Here is a 20,425-nt window from a genome sequence, read left to right as displayed (position 1 = left end):
ATACAGGAGAGAACAAGACGTAGGCGCGTGGGAACGGGAAGACAGAGGCGGACTTGGCAGTCAAACGGGCTCCAGAGGAACAGAAATGGAAAGTGTGGCCGGGGCCGTCAGGCCCTGTGGTGGAGAAGGTGGAGCCCACGACGTCTCCGTCTCCCTCCCCCTGCTTTTCCTTTTTTGAAGGGGGCCCTCGGAGCCTCCAGACTGGGCCGGTTGCTTAAGAAAGGGAAGACTGTTTCCTGAGGATGGACAGGCGGGCAGACAGAAATGGCAAAACGCGCAGCCGCCCCTCGCAAACCGCTAGGCGCTGGGGAGAAGACCACCAGCCTAGATCCCGCCGGTCTGGACGCCCTCTGCCCCGGCGTTCCGAGTGGGGGAGGCTGCCACGCTCGCTCCGCCCCACAGGCGCCCCGAGGGCGCGCTCCCTCCCGTCCGGTCTTCCGCGGGCTTCGGCGGGACAACCCCCCAGTCCAGTCCCTCCAGTGTGGACCCTCCGCCCCATCTTCCCCGACTGACGGCGAACGACGGGCGGCGCGTCCGCTGTAGGGCCTCCTACCCAGGCCGCCGCGAGGGCGGTTGCACCCCGCACCTTGGAGCGCGGAGCGTGGAGCTAGCGGGGGTGGCCGCGGGGCGGGGGAGCGGCCGGAGCGGCGTCAGCGGCCCGGCGCGCGCGGGGGCGGGGCGGGGCGGGGCATCCGGGCGCGCGCTGGGCCGGAGCGCGGCGGAGGCGGAGGCGGCGCTGGCGCGGCGCTGCGGTGGAAGCGCGGCCCAGAGCCCTCTCGCGGTCGCGGCGGCAGCAGCGCCAGCCCCAGCCGCAGTCTGGCCGCCGCTGCCGCTTGGCGCTCCCGCCGCCCGGCCCGACATGAGCGAAGCGGATCGGGTGCCCTCGCCTGCCGCGCCGCCGGCGGGTGCGGTGGCGGCGCCGGAGGAGAAGAAAGGGAAGGAGCCGGAGCGCCAGAAGCCACCGCCGTTTGTGTCTACGGACGTCGGCGCGACTGCGGTAAGTGCTGGGTGGGAGCCGCGGGAGCCCCGACGGCGGGCATCGGCAGGGAGGGCGAGGGGCACCCGGGGGCCGAGTCTCCTCCGGGGATCCCCGGGCTTCGCAGGGCGAGGCGCCCAGCCTCCAAGGAAAGAGTTGTGCCTCTTGGACAGCCGCGATCACTTCGCCAGCTGCACCTTCCACCCTCGGGAAACGAAGTGGCCGCGTCCACTGGCTGTTCTTTGGTTGTTTTCTGGCTTGAGGGCAGTGCGTTTTCTCTAAGGAATTGACCAGCGTCTTGAGGTTGGCGTTATCTGTTGGATGAGGATAAGGTGTCAGGCAGGCGGGTATGGGTTTTCCACCGAGCTGCCTGCCTGCCTGCCTGCCTAGGCGCCTTTGAGGAGCGGAGACTCTGCCTTTTTTTCTGCTTCTCTCTCCTTCCTCCTCCAAATTGAATGGGTTCCGCGGCGAGTTTCCACTTGTGACCCTCCGTTGTTGTCAGGGTAGTGGGAGGCAGATGCCTGGGGTGATGGTTTTATTAATATTTTTTATGGTACAGACATGACGTAAGGTGGGGAGGCTTTTTAAACCTTTTTATTTAAATTCAAGTTATCTAAGCTTGACAGGGCTGATTTCCCAGCCCGATTTTCTTAAAGATTATTTGATGAACACTCTCAGGCTTCTTCAAACTAGATGTTGCCAGATGATGTAATGGCCCCCTTCCCTATTTTTGCTGGTGGATATGACTGGTTACTTTGGAAAACACACACAAAAATTAACCTCTGATATTTTGAGATTTTTTTGAAATAATATTTAAATGCTGAGAGGTTGCTTCGGTACATTTAAAGACCACTTTGTCAGGCAGCTGCGAGTGACAAAATAATAAAAGTTAGAGAGCATGATACGTTTTCTTTATTTCTATGTGCAATTCATTTCTTAAAACCTCCCTCTTACATGACTAAAAACTTATGAGAATAAGTCATTCTTTAAAGTATCAGGAATAATGTTTTGACTTGGTACATTTTTCAAAAATAGCTAAGGACTGGTAACTGGAAATCGTTAGAACGAGCTCTTTGTGTTGCATCAGTGCAGCAAAGTGGGCAGTAGTAAAATGCATTTTAAAATATGGCTACAGTTGATTGGAAAGTTGGGGTTATGGTTAGGAATTACTTTGGCAAATCCTTTGAAGGAATTTGTCACCCATCTGCTGGCAGAACCAGTTCCTTCTGTTGGTGCCCTGGGTTTTCAGAGCTCATCCAGGGAGTTCTTAATTTGCCAATAGCTAGTGTTTCAACAGTAGCTATTCTAAGTCAGTTGTTTTTGACAATGAATGCATGTCATTTTAGAAACAGTAATATGAATGGGCTTAGGTCCTCAAGTGAGCACTCTCCCCAAAATATTTATTTACCGCAATGTAATTGAAAAATTGAAGGTTTGGAATAAAAGCTTGGAGAAATTGGTACAGTGTGGACACAGGCCCATATAGACTGTTATCTGAAACCCTTGTGGCTTTGGAGTTTAGAGTTTTTCAGATTTTAGAAAGGCAATTCATATTACCTTTCAGTACATACATGTAATATCCACAGCGAGGTTCTGTCTAGTTCTCCATAATCAAGTGTATTAATAGCTCTTCAGTGAAATATATGTGTGTTCACACTAAATGAAGTCAGATTATAAGTAGCTTAATATCAGTTCAGATCAAGTTGGACTGTCACCAAATGAGCTATGAAAACCTTCCAGTTTCAAGAGCTTATAGGATTTGGAAGTGTGAATAAAGGATTATGGGCTTGCACTACTAGTCAAACAGAAGAGAATTCAAGAAGTTTTTTAAAATCTTAAGTCTTGAAAAGACACAACACAGGTTTAATTAGAGAAGGAGGATGGATAGAAAAAGTTGAGATTTTGAAGGCAATTTCTGGTGCCTAGAAGGTCTTTCATGGTTGGTAGCTGTTTTGTTTTGTTTTGTTTTGTTTTGTTTTTAAATAAGACATTCAGAATTTATGGCTCTTTGAACTGACAGGTTTGTCATTAGCACTGAGGTTCTGAATCATGACAGGAAGGAAAAGGACTTTTTCTCAGGTTTTGCAGCATGAGTTAGAAGAGCAAGGGAGCCCTGCATGAGTAGCTCAGCTGTTTGGAGCAGAGCATCATCCATACGGGCCAAGGTTGCCTTGGATCCCAGTGGGGCACACACAGGAAGCAACCAATTAGTGAACGGATGGGTGGAGCAATGATTGATGGTTCTCCTGTTTGATGTGTCTCTGTCTCCCTCTCCCAGATCAATTAAAAAAAAAAGAGCAAGGGGAAGGTGATGATGATGATGTGTGTACATGTGAATGTGTGTATATACAATATTTGTTAAAGAGAGATGGCTAGATCTGGAATTCTGAGTTAGAGCAGTAAAAAGCACAGGTCAGGGAAGTGTGTACTTGGTCCTGTAGAGCGGGGGTGTCAGACTCATTTTTACGGGGGGCCACATCAGCCTCACGGTTGCCTTCAAAGGGCTGAATGTAATTTTATGACTGTATAAATGTAACTACTTCTTAACCGTTAAGTGAGAGCTTGACACTGCTGCTGCGTAGAAACAAAGTGCAGCCAGATAAAACAAGGTGGGGGCCCTTGTGTTTGCCACCTGTGCTCTAGAGGGTGAGAAAGCCGGATACTGGGATGGTAACTGCCCACTCTAGGGTAGGAAGGCCTTGTGTAGGGGCAAGGAAAGGTAGCTAGTGGCTCCTTTGGTTGTTTTTCAGCCTCCACATGGATTAGAGTTTCTAGGGGTTTGCTTAGGAACCCGATTGTCATCAATAACTTTTTTCTTTCCGCCAGTTTAGTGATTCTTCCTTTTTACCCCAGGTTAACAGCTCCGTGTAGACAGGGTTTGTGACTCCGATGACGTACTGCTGCAGCCCTAGCTTTCTCCCCAAAATTATTGTGTCACATTTTTATGAGAATTTGGATTTAAAGTGATAACTCTCTAAAATAACTAGAAGGCCAGGTTATGAATTTAAAGACTGGTACAGGGGTGAGATTGAGGGTGCCGGAAAGAGGAGACCCAAAACATTTGATCCTAAGATCACCAAAGTGTGAAGGGAAGTCCATTCTAACCAGGAGGTATCTAACACAATGGTCTTAAATCTGAAGGACCACAGAGTTACCTTGATAGCATGTTAAAGTCTTAATTTACAGACCTCTCCCCAGAGAACCGGTTTTTCAACCTTTGATGCACAATAGAATCATCATGGGGAACTTCGGAAGCCATATTTGGCCAGGCTCAAATGCAGGCCCATCATACCAATTTCTGGTCATGGGGCTCAGGCATATATTTTTTAATTGCCAGGTGTAGCTAAGATTGAAAATTGATGCTCCATTTACTGAGTAGAAGAATCTCCATGGACAGAAGAATCTGTATGGAATCTGTGTTTTAACCAGGCTGCCCCAAGTCCGTACTTTGTTTAGGGAGCAGCTTTTGAACTGGACTAGACTAGTGAGAGCTGTGGAGGTACCGCAGAGAGAAACGCACTGGTTCAGTGGTTCTGTTGGAGCTGCCCAGGAGGCTTACGATAGAGCCCTGGAGGACTGTCAGTGTTCGGCTTTGGCCTCTCAGCTGGGGAGAGGTGGTGCAAGCCCACAGAGTGGAGGGTAAGGCACTTGAAGTGGTGCATGGGTGGGAAGGTCTAATGATTGAATATTGAATCTACTGAGGCTGACAGATTGGACTGGAGAAGAATATTATAAATTAGTTGCTGATATAGTGCAGAAGTTAGAAAAATTTGTGAATGGGGAAGGAGAAAAATAGTCAAAGGAAAAGCAGGAATAACAGTGACAAGTGAGGATGAGTTTGTCCACTTCAACCTGTACATCGGGGAAATAGGAAAAAGGGAGGTTTTCCATGGAAGAGGGTAGCAAGGATTGAAGGTGGGTTCAAAGAGGAGCCGGATTTTAACTTAGGTCAGGGAGGTGAAAGGAAATGGAAGAAACCAGTCTCGGATTTTAAAGGGAAATGTGCCCCCAGTGAAGGCCAGGAGACTTATCAAGCAGCTGGAAGGTGAGGGGGAATAGTTGAGGGAAAGCATAAGGTGTGTAGAGAGGAGTTGACAGGCAGTAATAAGAATGAGAAGTCTGTATATGTTATGTCAGACATACAGAAATGGGCTGTGAAGTCGCTGTGCCAAGATGTAACTGCCAATTATTGAACATCCATTATGTTTAGCTTCAGGGTAGATGTTACAGAAAACACAAGGACAAGAGTTTTTTGTTTTTTCGGAAAAAGGTTCTAGCCTCAGGGTAAGCAGGGCTAACACATGAAAACACCACAAAGCAAAGCAGTGTGTAAACACCACATTGAGCTCCAGAAACAATTTACCCTATAGGAGATCAGAGAAAGGAAGTCTGTTTGCAGAACTGTGTAGAAAGGCCTTGAAGTTAAGGTAGTTATTTAAGCTGGCTGGCCATTGAGGATGATAGGACTTGGATGGGCAAAAGAAAGTGGGTAAAGCCATCCAGTGGGGAAAACAACATGAACAAAGCTTAAAGGGAAGAACTGGGGAGTAATAAGGCAAGCCCAATGGGAGCATGCTGGGAATGTGTGGGAGGTGAGTACGCTTGCATGGGGCTGGAGCCAGATCACTAAGCAGAGGAATTTGGACATTTTTTCACTGTGGTTAATGGGAAGCCATTGGAGTTTCTGAAATAAACAACACAGTGAAATCAGTGGTGGTGACTGGAGGTACCTGGACTGGAAGAAAGAGGAGGAAGAGAGCAAAGGAAGGAGCTTTTAGTTCATTCCAGAGATGAAGGGCACATTCACTAGGGTGGCGGCCAGGTGTTAACACGTAAGGGATGGAAGAATCTACGTGATGTGGAATCTAGCTAGATCACAGGCATGAAAGAGAAGGAAGTTTTTAGAGAGAGTCTAGTGTTCTCAGACGAGTTCTCTCACAGAAAAATGTTTACGTAAAAAGGCAATTCAGCCAGCACCACTCTGAATAAACACACGTGCATGTGTGGACTCACGTAAATCATGCCCATCTAGGTGTCTGAAACAGCCTCCTACGTGGAAAATCTTGTGCGCTTTGTCCATTACGTTCCCAACAGGAGCTGAGGCAGCAGAGCCTAAAAGTTGTGCAGGCAAAGGTGTTTTAAGCAGTTAAGTAAATCACAGATTATTACAAAAGTACATCATATGTGTGTTTCCCTGCTTTTTCCCCCTAGTATTGTAACTTAGTTCTGTGGGTGGGGGAACACTTCTTACATTGCAGAAATGTTAGACTTCTAAGCCTTATGTTAATAACTACTTGTTCTTCACTTGATATTTGTCACTTGGTGACATTTTGTAAGCTATCAGAAAACATTTTGGGGGAAGGAGTATAATAAATGAACATGCCTCTTAAAAATAGAAATTACTGACATTTTACTAATGGCGTTTAATTGAAGGCAATCTAAAGTTTGAGCCTAATCATTAAGAAAGCTATATGTCATATAAACTTGGTTTGAACCATATGTTTTTATTAAAGCATAAGAAATTGGTCAAGGAATTGTGACTGCATCAAAGCTCGCGTTTTACAAATAGTCTTTTCCTGCACATGGTTAGTCCTGCTGATGCATTTTCTTCTTTCCCTGTGTCGTAAAGTAAGTGAGTAAGATCTCCCATGCCACCTTGCCTTTCTGATAAATCCTGAAATTTCTGAGATCAGACCAACATTTCTTTTATATTAAGTCGGGTTAATTTTCAGTTATCTCTAAGATCAGTTGTATTGTGATTTCTTTTGGTGTCGCGATTTTGTTTCAGAAGCCGCTTCCTCATTTCCTAGTCTCCTGTGACAGATGTGATTTATATCACCAAAAGGAAGCAGTTTCACTGGGATCGGTGTTATTTAGTTTGGGAGGGAAGTTCTTACCTTGAAAGTGGCTAATTTTTCATATCTTACTAGAAAGATGTAGAACAAAGTTAGCACTTCTAATTTTATAACCCAGCATCCTAACAGGGAACTGTGAAGAGAAAAAAACATGCAAGAAGGAAAAACAAAATAACTGTACCCAGTAACAGGCCCTAAAATAGCCTCCTTTGTAGACTCTCAGTACCGTTGAGGCCTCTCGTCCGATGTGTCCTGAAATGATGGTTTAGGTCAGTTTATTTAAAAAGTTGGTAAAGGAGAGGATCTTAAATGCCTTTTATTTTAATCTACAACATAGAAGGATGTATATTTTCTTCACCAATCTTTTGACACAATAACCTTTGCCCAGTATCTCAGGAAGCCTCTCACCTTTTGTAAAGTAGCTTTTCCATGCATCATAGATGGTCCCTGGCCTCAGTGAGGCTGAAGCGATTAACCTACCACTGAAATATTCAACTCTGAATTCAAAAAATAAATTTCAGTGAGACGTGGCCAGCAGTGTTCAGATTGTCATTGTTACTTTTCTAGCAAACCCTTCTTCCTAAACAATGCAGGGAAATTGTGAATCAGAATAATAATTCTATTCTTTTTTCCTGAGGGTGCATGTTGGGTTGGACCTAGTTCAGGAAAATCTAGAACAGCTCTGTCCAGTTAGAAATATAATGTGAACCGCATCTGTAATTTAAAATTTTCTAATAGCCACATGAAAAGAAATAGCAATAAAGAGATAAAGTTAACTTTGATAATATATTTTATTTAATCCAGCATATCCAGAAATGCATCATCTCAACACTTAATCAATGTAGATGCTTAAGGAGACTTTTGTCTCTTTTTAATACTAAGTCTTTGCAAATTGTGAATTTTACACTTACTAGATATCTTAGTTTGGACTGGCACATTTCACGTGCTCCAGAGCCACATGCGGCAAATGAGCATGTGGGGATTTAAATATCTTCTTGTCCTTCCAAGATTTCTCAAATGCATCCTTAGTTCGAACTAACCTTCATCCGTGTGTGGCAGTCCTCAAAGTGTGGTCCTCTACTTCCTTTCAGAGGTCCATGAGGTCACAACTGTTTTTCCAGTGATATGAAGATGTTCTTTGTCTTGTCTTCTTCCTGCCTGTTGTCTCACTGTTGGCAGTGTCACTTTCTGGAGGCCACGCGACACGTGAGATTGCAGAAAACCTGAGTGCAGAAGCAGGTATCAGAATCCAGCTGTCTTCCGTTAAAGCAGATACTAAAAATTGATTTACAAAATGTGGATATGTATACCCAGTTCGGAAAAATAAAGTTTGCAGCTTGATCAGAAAAAAAAAAAAAAAAATGTGGAACAGTACCATTCTTCTCACTAGCTTTTTGTTTGCTTTTTGGTTTGGAGAAATAGTTATTTTTCCATAAATGGTTTTGTTATTCTAAAAGGAATTAGTACCAATATACAATAATTTTTAAGATTGTAAAGGAGTCCTGAGACCAGAAAGTTTACAAACCCCTACCCTAACGTGTGTTGGATTTCCATTCTGCCATTACCTTTAATGCTTTTTACTTGGTGTTAATGACAATAGGTATTATATATAAGTGAATTTTCCAACTAACCAAGTGCTGTTGGACACTTTGGAGCACCCCATTGTTATGTACCATATGGAAGGTCCTCCAAAGTGCATTGTGTACATTCCTCTCAAACTGAGCACATCCTGGCAACTGGATCCCCCGCGACACTTCGGCGGCAGAGCCAGCGGAACCGGAGTGCGGCCCCTCTGCTTATGTGCTTGCTGTATGCTGTCTCTTTAGTAAATAAATAAGTAAATAAAACCTCTTTCAGCCTGACCCGTCCAAACAGATAGCTAGAATACAACATAATTTTTACTTCATATAGTTTAAAATGCAAGCATTTCCAGCTTGTTTGCAAAGCAAGTAGTTTAAAATGTTACAAATAATGAATTTCATAGACATAGAAATTCCATTCAAAATATTTTCATTCAGGGACTAATGTAGTGAGAGACTATGTCTTTTTAAAGTTTCATTATGAAGCCAAATCAACAATTATTCTTTTATCAAATTTGTTTCAGAATATGAACAGAAATGTTTATCTCCTAAAGTGGCTTTTGGGGATAGAAGGTGAACAAATTAAGTCTTACCAGAGTTTGAATATAATAGAACCTGATGTTGAATACAAAAGCTGTCATGGAAAACCATGAATATCCTCCTTATTGGCATTTGATAGAAAAATATGACAAAACTCAACCCTATTTAAAATGTAACTCAGCTGTAGAATGTCCCTCAGTAAAGGTTGAAAGCAGGAACTTGTGTATTACAATAAAATTTTAAACCAAGTCGGTAATCTTTAGTTATGTGTTAACAGGAACAAAACTGGTACTCTTAAGTATTTGCCTACTTAAATTCTTTGATATTATTTTATATTATAACCTTACCTATAATCCACGTGATTATATAGTCAACAGGACTGTTGAGGTCTGTGTTAGGTACTTGTGAGCTATGAACATGAAATTTTTCTGATGTTTACTAAACCATGGTCAGCCTTTGATTAGACTCATCTATTATTATGCCAGGTTTAAATATTTTGAATTTTTTCCCAGTGAATCCTGCAAATGTCCCCCCCACTGTGTTCCTTGTTTGCACTTATCTTCAACCTGTATCTTCAACCTGGAACAGCTGGTCGGGTGTCCTGCTCCTCTCTGTTCTCCAGCGCATCCAGCTCGTACTTGTAGACTGGCCACGGTCCAGGACTTCGTCTGTAGTGTTTTCTTCTGCAGGACTCAGAGATGACACTTCCCAGACTCCCAGCAAACGCGATGTAATAACTGGTAGAGACAACGCTTAGAAGACTTAAAGTAATGTTCTCTAGCCTTTAATGTAGTCTGAAGTTTGATGCCATATTAATACCCAATAAATTCTTGATTTGATTCTCTAATTTTCAGTTGATCAGTTTACTGTCGCACAACATACCGCCCTGCTTTTCCTCACGAAAGTCTTAGGTTATGTGTAAGGTTTCTCCTGGGTGTGCTAGAATGGGGCAACTGCTATTTGGGGGTTGCTCTTACTAATCTATGATGCACTGTCAGCCTATGAAATTGTGCATGATTAATTTCATGTCATCTCAAGTATAAAGGTATCAAGAGCACAGTCACTTGACAAACAAGAGATTTAGTGGACAAAGGTTTTTTATTTCGTGTTGTTTAAGCTTTTTTGATCACAAGGAGCAGAAAATCAGGCCATTTATGCCTCCTTCGGGGAAAAATGAGATTTAATGGAATGATGCACACAGCTTAGAACCAGAAAGAAAACAGGAACAAAAACCGGCTGTTCTCTGCTCCTGAGCTGTTCTCTCACTCCTGGTCAGTCACTCCATGTACCTCCACCTAAAATTTGGGGAGACCGCCTCTAATTGACATCCTAGGAAGTACCGTTGTCCTTCATGCCAGGCCACCTGTGTGGCCTGCAGAGGGCTGCCTTTCAGCTGAGCGCCCATCTCTGCTCCAGTCCATGGCCATTCCTGCACAAAGAGTAGCAGCAGTAATGTTCTGGGGACCAGAGAAGCAAGCTTTGGATTCAGCAGCTGTAAGCCGCTGGCCTTTCTCCCTTTCCGTAAAGCTTCAGGGCAGAGCAGCCCCTGCTCGTTGCTTTCACCTTCTAGGTTCCTATTTGTTTGCCCGTCCATTTTGGAGGAGTTTCTGCCACCCCATTTCTCTGCATCTGTTGTCTCCACTGTCCCGTGATTTCTTAGTTCATTCTCGTAGGCTCATTTGAGACCTCACCACTCTTCCTCGTGTGACATTGTTGACCACTATTTTTCTTGAAACTTTATCCTTCCTTAGCTTTTGACAGAGTGCCTTCTCGGATATCTTATGTCTTTGGCCATTCACTCTTAATCTTTGTCAGTTCCAATTATACATGCCAATATTTCCCATGGTTTTGACCTTGTATTAGTTCTGCATAACAACTGATACATAACAGTAACATGATGACCCTATCAATTAGAAGACTTGTTGTTTTGGTACGAGAAGCATGCCTTGGCCTCATGAACATTATTAGTTCCTTTTCTAGTCACTCACAAATCATATATTTATATAATCCACTCTGGAGTTGTCTTCAAGTTTTTACACATTCTAAAATTATATATGCCCTCTTTGGGGGGAGATATCTGGTATGTCTATTCTCCTGAAATTTAAAATAAGTCATTTTATTTGGTTTATTTTGTTTATTTTGCAATTTATGGAAGGGTTCTCTGATTCTCACTATGCTTCACACTTGGACCTGAACTAGCTGTTACCATTTTGCCGTTGCTTTGGTCCCGGCAGTTGTTCTTCATTCCCCGTTACTGTTGCTGGTTTAGCTTCTCGTATTAACTCCCCTTCAGTCTGCTCCCTACACCACGGCCAGAGGGATTTCTCTGAGGGGTAGATGTGATCACACCGTGCCCTGGTTATGCGTCCTCACTGATTTTTCTCTGTCCACTTCCAGGATGAGCCTTCAGGAAAGGTCCCTGCTGGCCTTTCTAGTCTCTTCTCACTGGGCCATTTGCAGTTTCTGGTTCTGTATTCCAACTACACTGTTCCCTGAATCTTATTGTTGATCAGTGTCAGATAACATCCAGGACATTTATCGATGAAAAAAAATGCGCTTGATATATTAAGTTATTGTAGATGTTTACAGTAAAAAACAAAGCTCTATTACTGAGGGGGACACTCAGCAACCTCGTTTTACACATTGGTTCCTCTTATTAATTGGCTATTATTTAAGATATTTTAATAGAACAAAACATACAAATGAGCAAACTTGGCCCAGTAGTTAAAGTCCTTCCTTAAGTGTTCTAATATTTATGGCAAGGAATGATTTACTCTTTCAAATGTATAGTTTATTTTGGTTTTATTTTCCTAATCAACATTCTAGTTCTGAGAACTTGAGCATATTGCTTCAGTTTACCAAGATTGTGCGAATTGTTATTACTAAGACTGTTTTATAGAAAAGTATTGCAAATCATTGTCTTATTTATCTCTTTCTCCAATTTTCCCTGTTCTCCTTGGGAATCTACATTCTAAATCTACTGAAGATTAGAACTAATGCTTGTTAAATGGCTTTGTTGATTCGATCAGTTACTTGTTATTTTTTATCATTTGGAGCTTTCACAGGTGAGCTAAGCAATGCTCTGGGGGGGCTTCCTTTTATTAAGAAGCGGTAACAGAAGGGGGAGGAAAATAAAATATTGAGCCTCTCCTAGATTGCTAGGACATAAGGGTTTCCCTAATGTACACTTAGTTTTTCTGCTTCTGTTAATTTTCTCTGGTAAGGTGAGTTGCTCCTAAAGCTATTAAAGTACATTCAGTATATATCTACAAAAGTATAAAAGATAATATCGGCCACAAAGGTTGTTGTGAAACAGGCTGATGTGTGCAGCACACCAAGTATCCATGATAAACCCTAATGCATGAGAGTTACTAGAGTAAGAGACCCTGAAATTTCATTGAGCGCAGATGTCAGGGCCATTCTGGCTCGAGTTTGAATTCCCACCTACCAGCTCTGTGGACTTGGACATGGGACTTTAATTTCCTCATTGTTAAAATGGGGTGGGAATACATATCTCATAGAATGTTGTATTAAAGCACCTAATAGACCACTAGGCATACAGCAGGTACTCAATGAATGACTTGCTTTACTATGTCGTTACCGCAGGAGTGATCATTTACCGACCACCCATTGTGTGGCAGTTCTGTACCAGAGCCTGGGTAGGAGATATTGTCTAGGATTCTGAAACTTCAGGCTTGTAACTAAAATCTATTAGAAGACTACTTAATTTCAGTTAGGCAGTATGTTTAACTTTTATAGGCTGAATCATGTAGGCTAATCCTAACAGAAATATTAACTCAGATTTCATTGAGCCTAAATTTACCCAAGAAGCAAGCAGAAGCGAGTAAAGCTGACAAAAAAAAACACAACAAATTCTATGAACAGGCAAAGATGTCACACACAAAAAATTGTATATAGTATTTTCCTCACGGAAGTTTTCCTCAAGTTCTCGTCTAGCATCTGTCACATCTCTGTTGCTTGTTAGTTGGATGACTTCAGGTGAGTCTCAGATGATCCCAGTTTCCTCATCTGTGAAATAAAGAACTTAGGTAATCAATCTCTAACTTTTTCATCCTGTGTGTACAGTATATGAAGTTTATTCTTAATGCTTCTTTTCTATACTAATCTCTGTTATAAAAAGGAAAACATAATAAATTTACTGCGAAGTACAGGATCAATGCATAAGACTCACTGAATGTCATGCTCTGTGGTAAGGAATTCCTGTCCAGCGTGAAGGATCAGTACGAGAACAGTTATAATTTCAGTGGAATAACTTAAGTGAATTACAAGCAATAAATAAGAGTAATTGATTTTTGTGGAAATGGGGACCACTAGAAAAGTCCTTGCAGAGAAATTATGATAGGACAGCTTATGCTGCATTTAGAAAGTAGCCCCAAGTTGCAGCCTTTGAAAATTTTAAATAGTCATTGTTAATGGTGGAATCTAACATTGGTCAGAGTGGCAGAGACCCTGGCCAGTGGATGTTCTAACACTCATGGTGTCAGTGGGGGAAGAGAGAGGGGAGCTCCCGGTTTGCCCACCTACATGCCTTAAATGCATTGTACTTCCTTGTCCCCTAAAGTCATTTCTATTTGTGGCCATTAGAATGGAGCAGATAGCTCCACCTGTTTGGAACAGAGTGGGAAATACAGGAGAGTGACTGTTTGGTGAGGGTAAATGTTTTTGATACACATGGCACATCAACTGATTTTAAAAAGGAAATCAAGCTCATGAGTGGGGAAGGAGGAGATGAAAAAGAAAGTCCATCCTATTAAAGCAAAGAAATTACACTAGCAGTAACGAAGTGAATGCTGAGGAGTTAATTACTATATTCTGTTAAGCATCTGGAAGTTAGAACGTACCATAATCTGGAAAGAGCTGAGAGCTGAGAATATGCATAAGGTAACTCCACAGCTAAAATACAGATCAGTTATACCCTATGAGTCTTACAGTTATTTTGTAGTCCACCCAAAGTGTAATCACAGTGCTTAGAAAGAAATGAACTCTTATGGGTTTATCTTTTTATCTGAACTTTTAAAATTGCGTCAGAAGGCAAGAACACCCTCCATGAATTGGCCTGAGAAGTATCACATGTACGTTAACTATGGAAAATATTTGTGGAGGTCAGAAGAATAGTGTTTTCTAAATACAAAGTGAGGATGGCAGTCGACTGGAGTGGGTGCTTTGTGCAAGGAGCTCTGCTAATTAATTTATACGCGTTATTCCAGTTAAACCTCACAATAACCTGTGAGGAAGTTACTGTTCCTATCCACATTTCCAAACTTTATTAATTTGTAAGCAGTTAGAGTATATTATTTTTTCATTTTGTACCTAAAATAATTTGATCCTAGGAAAGGTAAGTCAATGTTGTATACATGTTTTATCTGTCTACCCTATACCTACCATGGAATTAAAATCTACTATAAATGTTTATGATTTCTACAATGAAATAATTTAAATATAGCTACTAGGAATTATGCTGCAATGTTAACTTTTCTGCTTTTAGGGTTTGGACAGAGGATCCAAAGGCCAAATTTCCACCCTCAGCAGTTTTGTTTCAAGTGTTAGCCAGAAGAAGGAAGCCGCTGAAAACAGAAGTTCACCTACACATCTCGTTTTCCCTAACATCAAGAATGGTAACATAAATAAATAAATTATGTGATCATAGTTATTAGAAGTACACATAATCTGTATATCTTGACTGAAAGTGTACTTGCAAACTATTGAAAAAGTAAATTTTGCCCTGACCAGTAAGGCTCAGTTGGTCAGAGCATTGTCCTGTAACCAAAAGGTTGCGGGTTCAATGCCTGGGCTTGGCGCGTATGGGAGGCAAGCAATCGATGTTTCTTTCTCACACGGATGTTTCTCTCTCTCTCTCTCTCTCCTCGCTCTCTGAAAGCAATGAAAAAAATGTCCTCCAGTGAGGATAAGAAAAAACAAAGAAAAAGTAGATTTTAATTATCCAGCATTGCCATGATTATTTATGGTAGGTCAAGGTAATTAACATAATGAGAAAAAATAAATAAACTGTGTAAATATGTACAGAAAGCAGCAAAGTCATTTTTAGGTGACTGTTATGTAGAGTAAGAAGAGTGAAATACAAAGCTCATGAATAATAAGAAAGTATGGTTAGGGAGCCAGACACAATGCAAATGCATGAACACTCGGTAGATTTCCTTTATTTGAGCAGCAGTTAGCAGGCTTAATGGAAAATATATTAAACACTTAGAAAAAACCTAGAAGAAAGGGAGCAAAACCTACGTGAGAAAAACTATAAAACTATCAAAGACTAAAAGGTGGGGGGATTGGAGAAACTTACATAAGTATTATAGTGATGTGAGGTACACCCAGTTTGCTCTCTACCTTCAATAAATTTCAACGGCTTTTGGGGGGAACTTAAGAAAATGATTCTGTATTTGATCTATAAGAATAAATGTCTGGGAGGATTCAAGAAAAAAATAAGAGAGCTCATTCTTCCATGGTACCATATGTTATAAAGCTGCATAATGATAATGCTACCACCGAGATAACCAAATAGGTGGAAATAAATAACTAAAGAATATTGTGTATAAATGGTATTATTTAAAAAATGGAATTAGGACAACTGGCTAAACCGTTGAAAACAGTAACTTTAGATTTTTTAAACTCTGTAAAAGTACTAGAAGAAAACTTAACAATATTCTTTTTATAATAAAATTCTTGGAATAACAATGCCAACAGCCATAAAACAAAAGCTCGGTCAGTTTGAATGTAAAAGAAAAGTTGAAACTTCTGTAGGAATTTATAGAGAACAAGTGGGCAGCGACCAGAGGGGAGAGGGAAGGGAACTTAAGGGGAAAAAGGGGGAGGGATGTTGAGGAACAAGTATGAAAGACACAGAGATGAGGACTGGGGTGGGGGGGAATGGGAGGGAGGGGGAAGACCGGGGGGGGGGGGGGGTGGGATGGGAGAAATAGATTTAAAAAAATGTACTTGAAAAGTAACTAAAAAAAAAAACCATACAGTTCAAGAACAAGCATCTCATTGGTAGAAAACATGTCTTTGACTCATTAAGCTCATTAATAAATCTGTAAAATGAATGTTCCAGTAGAAAAAAACAAAGGATGTGAACAGATTAATCAAAAAAGGAAATATGAACAACTAGTACACATGTGAAAGGAAGCTCAATCTCACCAGAATTTAAAGAAGTACAAATTAAAACAAGGAATTACCGTTTCCCAACTCAGCTGTAGAGAATAAAAGGATTTGTATCTGCACTGTTTTGTAAAGAGTGTGAAAATTGGCACTTTTATGAGTGAAGGGTTTGAAAATTGATAAAACCTTTCTGGAGGGCAAATTATGGACATATATTCAGATTTTTAAATGTTTATATAGTCAGTGACTCAATAATTTTATTTCTAGGAATGTATTCTAAGGAAATAACATAGGTACAAAGATAATGTGGGAAGAATGTACATTATGTATAATAGTTATAGTGAAAGCAATCTCAGTGAATAGGTTAACTAAATTATGGTAATCTTATTGTAAATACTATGCCTCTATCAAGAAAAATGTGGTATGTATATTAAGTGTCAAAGAGAAATGCCCACAATACATTGTAAAATGAAAAATGCAAGTTACACACTAGTAGGTACAAAATGACTCCAATTTTTTCAAGTGTGGGCAAACCTTTTTTACCTTTTTTGAGCACATAAAGAAGTAGCAGAAAACATTCTGTTACTGGCTTCCTCAGGAAGGTGTATTATTAATGTGTTCTGTTTCTATATACTACTCTATATTGTTTTAGCACAGGAAATGTCCATTGCTTGCATAATTTCAAGTGCCTCCCGCTCTGTAACAAAACAAAACAAACCTGTGAAAGTTTAAATGTCCCTTAACACTGAAACAGACCAAAACAAACCTAGAAAAGTTTAAGGACACAGTTTCTGGCCAGTTGGCAGTGTCCACAGACTGCACGCAGCATCGGTTATTTCTGCACAGGAGCTTGACATCCCAAGTGAGCACACTAGACCCGTTGTCCACTCTCTCGGGCTAGCACTTACATTATGTCACTCGTCAACCTTTGCCTTTGATAACTTCTTTCTTCCTTTATGTACACGCACAGACGCACACACCTATTCCATCACCTCAGCCTTACCCCAACGAGGCACCAGCACCGACGTGTCTCGGTCCCCCAGCAATACACCCTATAACTGTGATACCATTATAGAAATAAAGAAAATGAGATAGAAATTATTTCCTCATTTTAAGGGTAAGGAAATGGGAGCCCCAGAGAGTTTTAAGCGACTTGCCCTGCATGAATTTACAAAGCTAATGAGTGGCAGAGATGGAAAGAACACAGGAGAATCAGAGGTCATTTTGGGTAGTGCCCTCGTGAAAAGGAGAGTTGGCGAAAGAAGAGGAAGTGAGCCCTGAAGGAGATAAGAGAACTAGGTCGTCCTATGACTTGGAAATCAAGGAAAAAGAAAATTCCAAGAAGAGGGTTTGGTCAAGAGTGTCATTGCCAAGAGAGGACAAGATGAGTAGGCAGCGGGACAAAATAAGGGTTCATCACTGAAGAGAACAGTTATAGGGTGTTATGAGGAGAACTCAGATTGGAGGAAGTTAAAGGGTAGATTAGTGGTGAGGATGCAGCAATAATGCAGGCCGCCTTTAGAGTAGCCAGAACTGAGAGAAAGAAGAGAACAGTGGAGTCTTGCAGAGTAGTGTGGTCAAGGAACGGATCTGATAGAGGGGGCGTGGCCCAAGTTGTGTTAGGAAGGAACGTAGAATGATAAAATGAGCAGATGGAACAAAGAAGTGTTATGAGGATGAGATCAAGGAAGGATACGTGCACTGGAGCTGAGGTGCTGGCTCTAGGAGAAAAGTGCACTTCATACTCAGGCTGTGGAATACAGAGAAGAGAGGCCGTAGGAGGAGGAGAGGGAGGGCAGAAACCCACTGCTTGCCTTGAATTCAGTTGTCTCCTAGAGGGTGTGTTAGTTTCCTAGGGCTGCCCCATACCACAAACTTGGTGGCTTGACACAGCAGAAATGTATTGTCTCGTGGTTCAGGATGCTAGAAGTACAAAATCCAGGTGTTAGCAGGATTGGATTCTTTAGAAGGTTCTGGGGGAGAATCTGTTCATGCCCCTCTTCTAGCTTCTGGTGGTTGCCAGAAATCCTTGGTATCCCTGGGCGTTTAGGTGCCTCACTCTGATCTCCACCTCTTGTTTCACAAGGCATTCATTCATTCTCTCCTGTATGTCTTTTGTGTCCAACTTCTTTCTTCTTACAGAACACCAGTCATTGGATGGGGGCCCACCCCAATCCAGTATAACCTCGTCTTAAATTGATTATGTCTACATCTATTCCCTAATAAGGCCACATTCACAGGTCCAGGACTGGGGGTCTAGGGCCGTAACATATCTTTTTGGCAGACACAGTTCAGCCCACAACAGAGGGTTAGGAACCTTAAGACCACTGAGATGTCTGGTGTGGATAAGGTTAAGGAGGCAAGAAGAAGGGATGGACAGCACAACCTTCCTTGTTTGGACTGTTCATTCAGATTCCTTAGCCTTTGATTCCACACTGATTCCTGTTCTCTCTATACTAATATCTTGATCTCTGAGCCCAGCTTGCTATCTTGTATGTGCACAACCTGCCTGCCTCCTCCCTGGGTGGATGTATTGACTCTGCATATGGTCCACTTACCTGAGCTCCCACCATGTGTCTGCTTCCCTCTCATCTGTGCTGCTCCTGTGGAGCCGGGTCTCAGTCCCAACCTGAAATTGGAGTACTGATGTACACCAGTCTAGAGGAATAAACCTCTTAGCAGACTTCCTTTACCTTGTTGGAACTTCTAGTGCAGATTTCTCCTAGCTGTTCTGTCTGGATGCCACCTGAATTCAGGTGTGGCATGGAATTCATGTGTCCCGACTACTGTAGAAGGCATTCTTTCTTTGAATGGGAATTAGTCGACTAAGTCTTCCAAATGTAAGCATGTTTATAATTCCTTGATCTTTTGGGAAGCCTCTTTTACTTGCCAGTATGATGGTTTTCTCAACGATGCATCATTCTTGGCAGTTAGTGCAGCTTTCCTCCCTCTTCTCTAGTAGCAAGACCTATGGTGGGTATTCTCTAACAGCTTGTCTCCCCGTCTGATCTTCGAGTGGTATTAGAGAAGCTTCAGAAGCCCGGCGTGGGCTTGCCTCACAGCTGAGGGATGCCTTTCCTCCCTGTAGATCACATGACTTGCTATGCCTGTCGAGTTGGCTGTCCTTTTCAAGATCAGCGCAGTGTAGGAGTTTTACCTACTATAACAGCTGCTGGGGATGAGGCATCTCCAGAGAAACAATATACATGATAAGTAATGGTGGGGGGAGGGGAGCACTGTGTTCTCGCTTACTGTTTAGTATCCTCCTTGCTAAGTGATTATGCTCCTTTCAGACTTATTTAACACATCTTTAAACAGCGGATAACATCTTTAAAAGAAATGAAGTGATTTTTCCCCAAACCTTTTAAAATATCTGCACTCCTGGTAATCTGGGAAAGAATAGGCAGGGCCCTGGTTCCTCTCCCAGCTCAGTCCGTTCCGTGAGTTTACTCCGGGAGAGCCCCACCGTGACATGGTGGACAGTGCAGTTCTTGCACACTCTGGGGAAATGCGTCCTTCATCTCTGCCACTCCGAAGTAGCCGAGGGGAGAACAGACCAGTCTGGCTCAAGTAGTGATTGGATCTGTGTCCGAGGGCCTGTCCTCTATTCGCCGGCGAAGTACCGCAGACTTCTCAGTTTCTCCAAGACCAACTTGAGAGGCAGACAGGGAAGAAACCCAGCACAGGACTTGCCACCTGGGGAGAGGAAAGGAATTGGCGATAGCTGCTTTAAGAGTCCTGTCCTGGAAGGATTATCTCCAGGGCCTCAAATGACCCCATCTCCAGGTTTCCTTGGAGAATGAACTGGTTTGGGACTAAATCTCTAAGATGCTTCCCTAGGTCAGAGTGAGTACCTTACCCTTGACTTTTCTTTATTTATATATATATAAATATATATATATTTTAATTTTATTGTTGTTCAAGTACAGTTTTCTGTCTTTTACTCCCATCCCAGCCCCCCCCCCAGTTCTCCCCACCTCCCTCCCATTTCCACCCACCCCTAGTTTTTGTCCATGTGTCCTTCATACTTGTTCCTATAAACCCTTCCCCTTTTCCCCTGAAATTCCTTTCCTTCTCCCCTCTGGTCACTGTCAGCCTGTTCTGAAGCCTGTAGTTACCGCATTTTGATGAGAAAAAAATGTTTCGGTCTTCTGCGCTTGGTCACCCACCAGCGTCCCTGTTGGGAGGTAGACGTGAGTCTCATGGTAGCTCACAAACAGTTCAGTACTCATTGGTTTCAGCACTCATCACGGGTTCCAGAACGAATTAATGACCAGTACTGAGATACCACTGTATTGATTTACTTATCAGTCTCTACTGGTCTGTAATCTCCTTAAGCT

General features: G+C 42.4%; 1 protein-coding gene across 2 annotated transcripts in view; it reads left to right on the top strand.

Moving 5' to 3' along the window:
- Positions 1-765: 765 nt before the first annotated feature.
- Positions 766-20,425, top strand: part of HECTD2 (HECT domain E3 ubiquitin protein ligase 2) — a 63,957-nt gene continuing 44,297 nt past the window's right edge. Inside the window, exons 1-2 of one of the 2 annotated variants that reach the window (XM_037156649.2) lie at positions 766-997; positions 14,458-14,587. In XM_037156649.2, the coding sequence (XP_037012544.2) occupies positions 860-997; positions 14,458-14,587 (268 nt within the window). In that variant the 5' untranslated portion in view covers positions 766-859. Of the gene's footprint in view, positions 998-14,457; positions 14,588-20,425 lie in introns of those variants that run through there. The other variant, XM_053664022.1, reaches the window with a different exon arrangement.

This window comes from Artibeus jamaicensis, unplaced genomic scaffold (assembly GCF_021234435.1).
Source record: "Artibeus jamaicensis isolate MK-2021 breed Jamaican fruit bat unplaced genomic scaffold, CSHL_Jam_final contig_332, whole genome shotgun sequence".
Classification (NCBI taxonomy): Eukaryota; Metazoa; Chordata; class Mammalia; order Chiroptera; family Phyllostomidae; genus Artibeus; species Artibeus jamaicensis.
The sequence above is the reverse complement of the archived record's forward strand: the minus strand, read 5'-3'. Positions and strand labels throughout refer to the sequence as shown.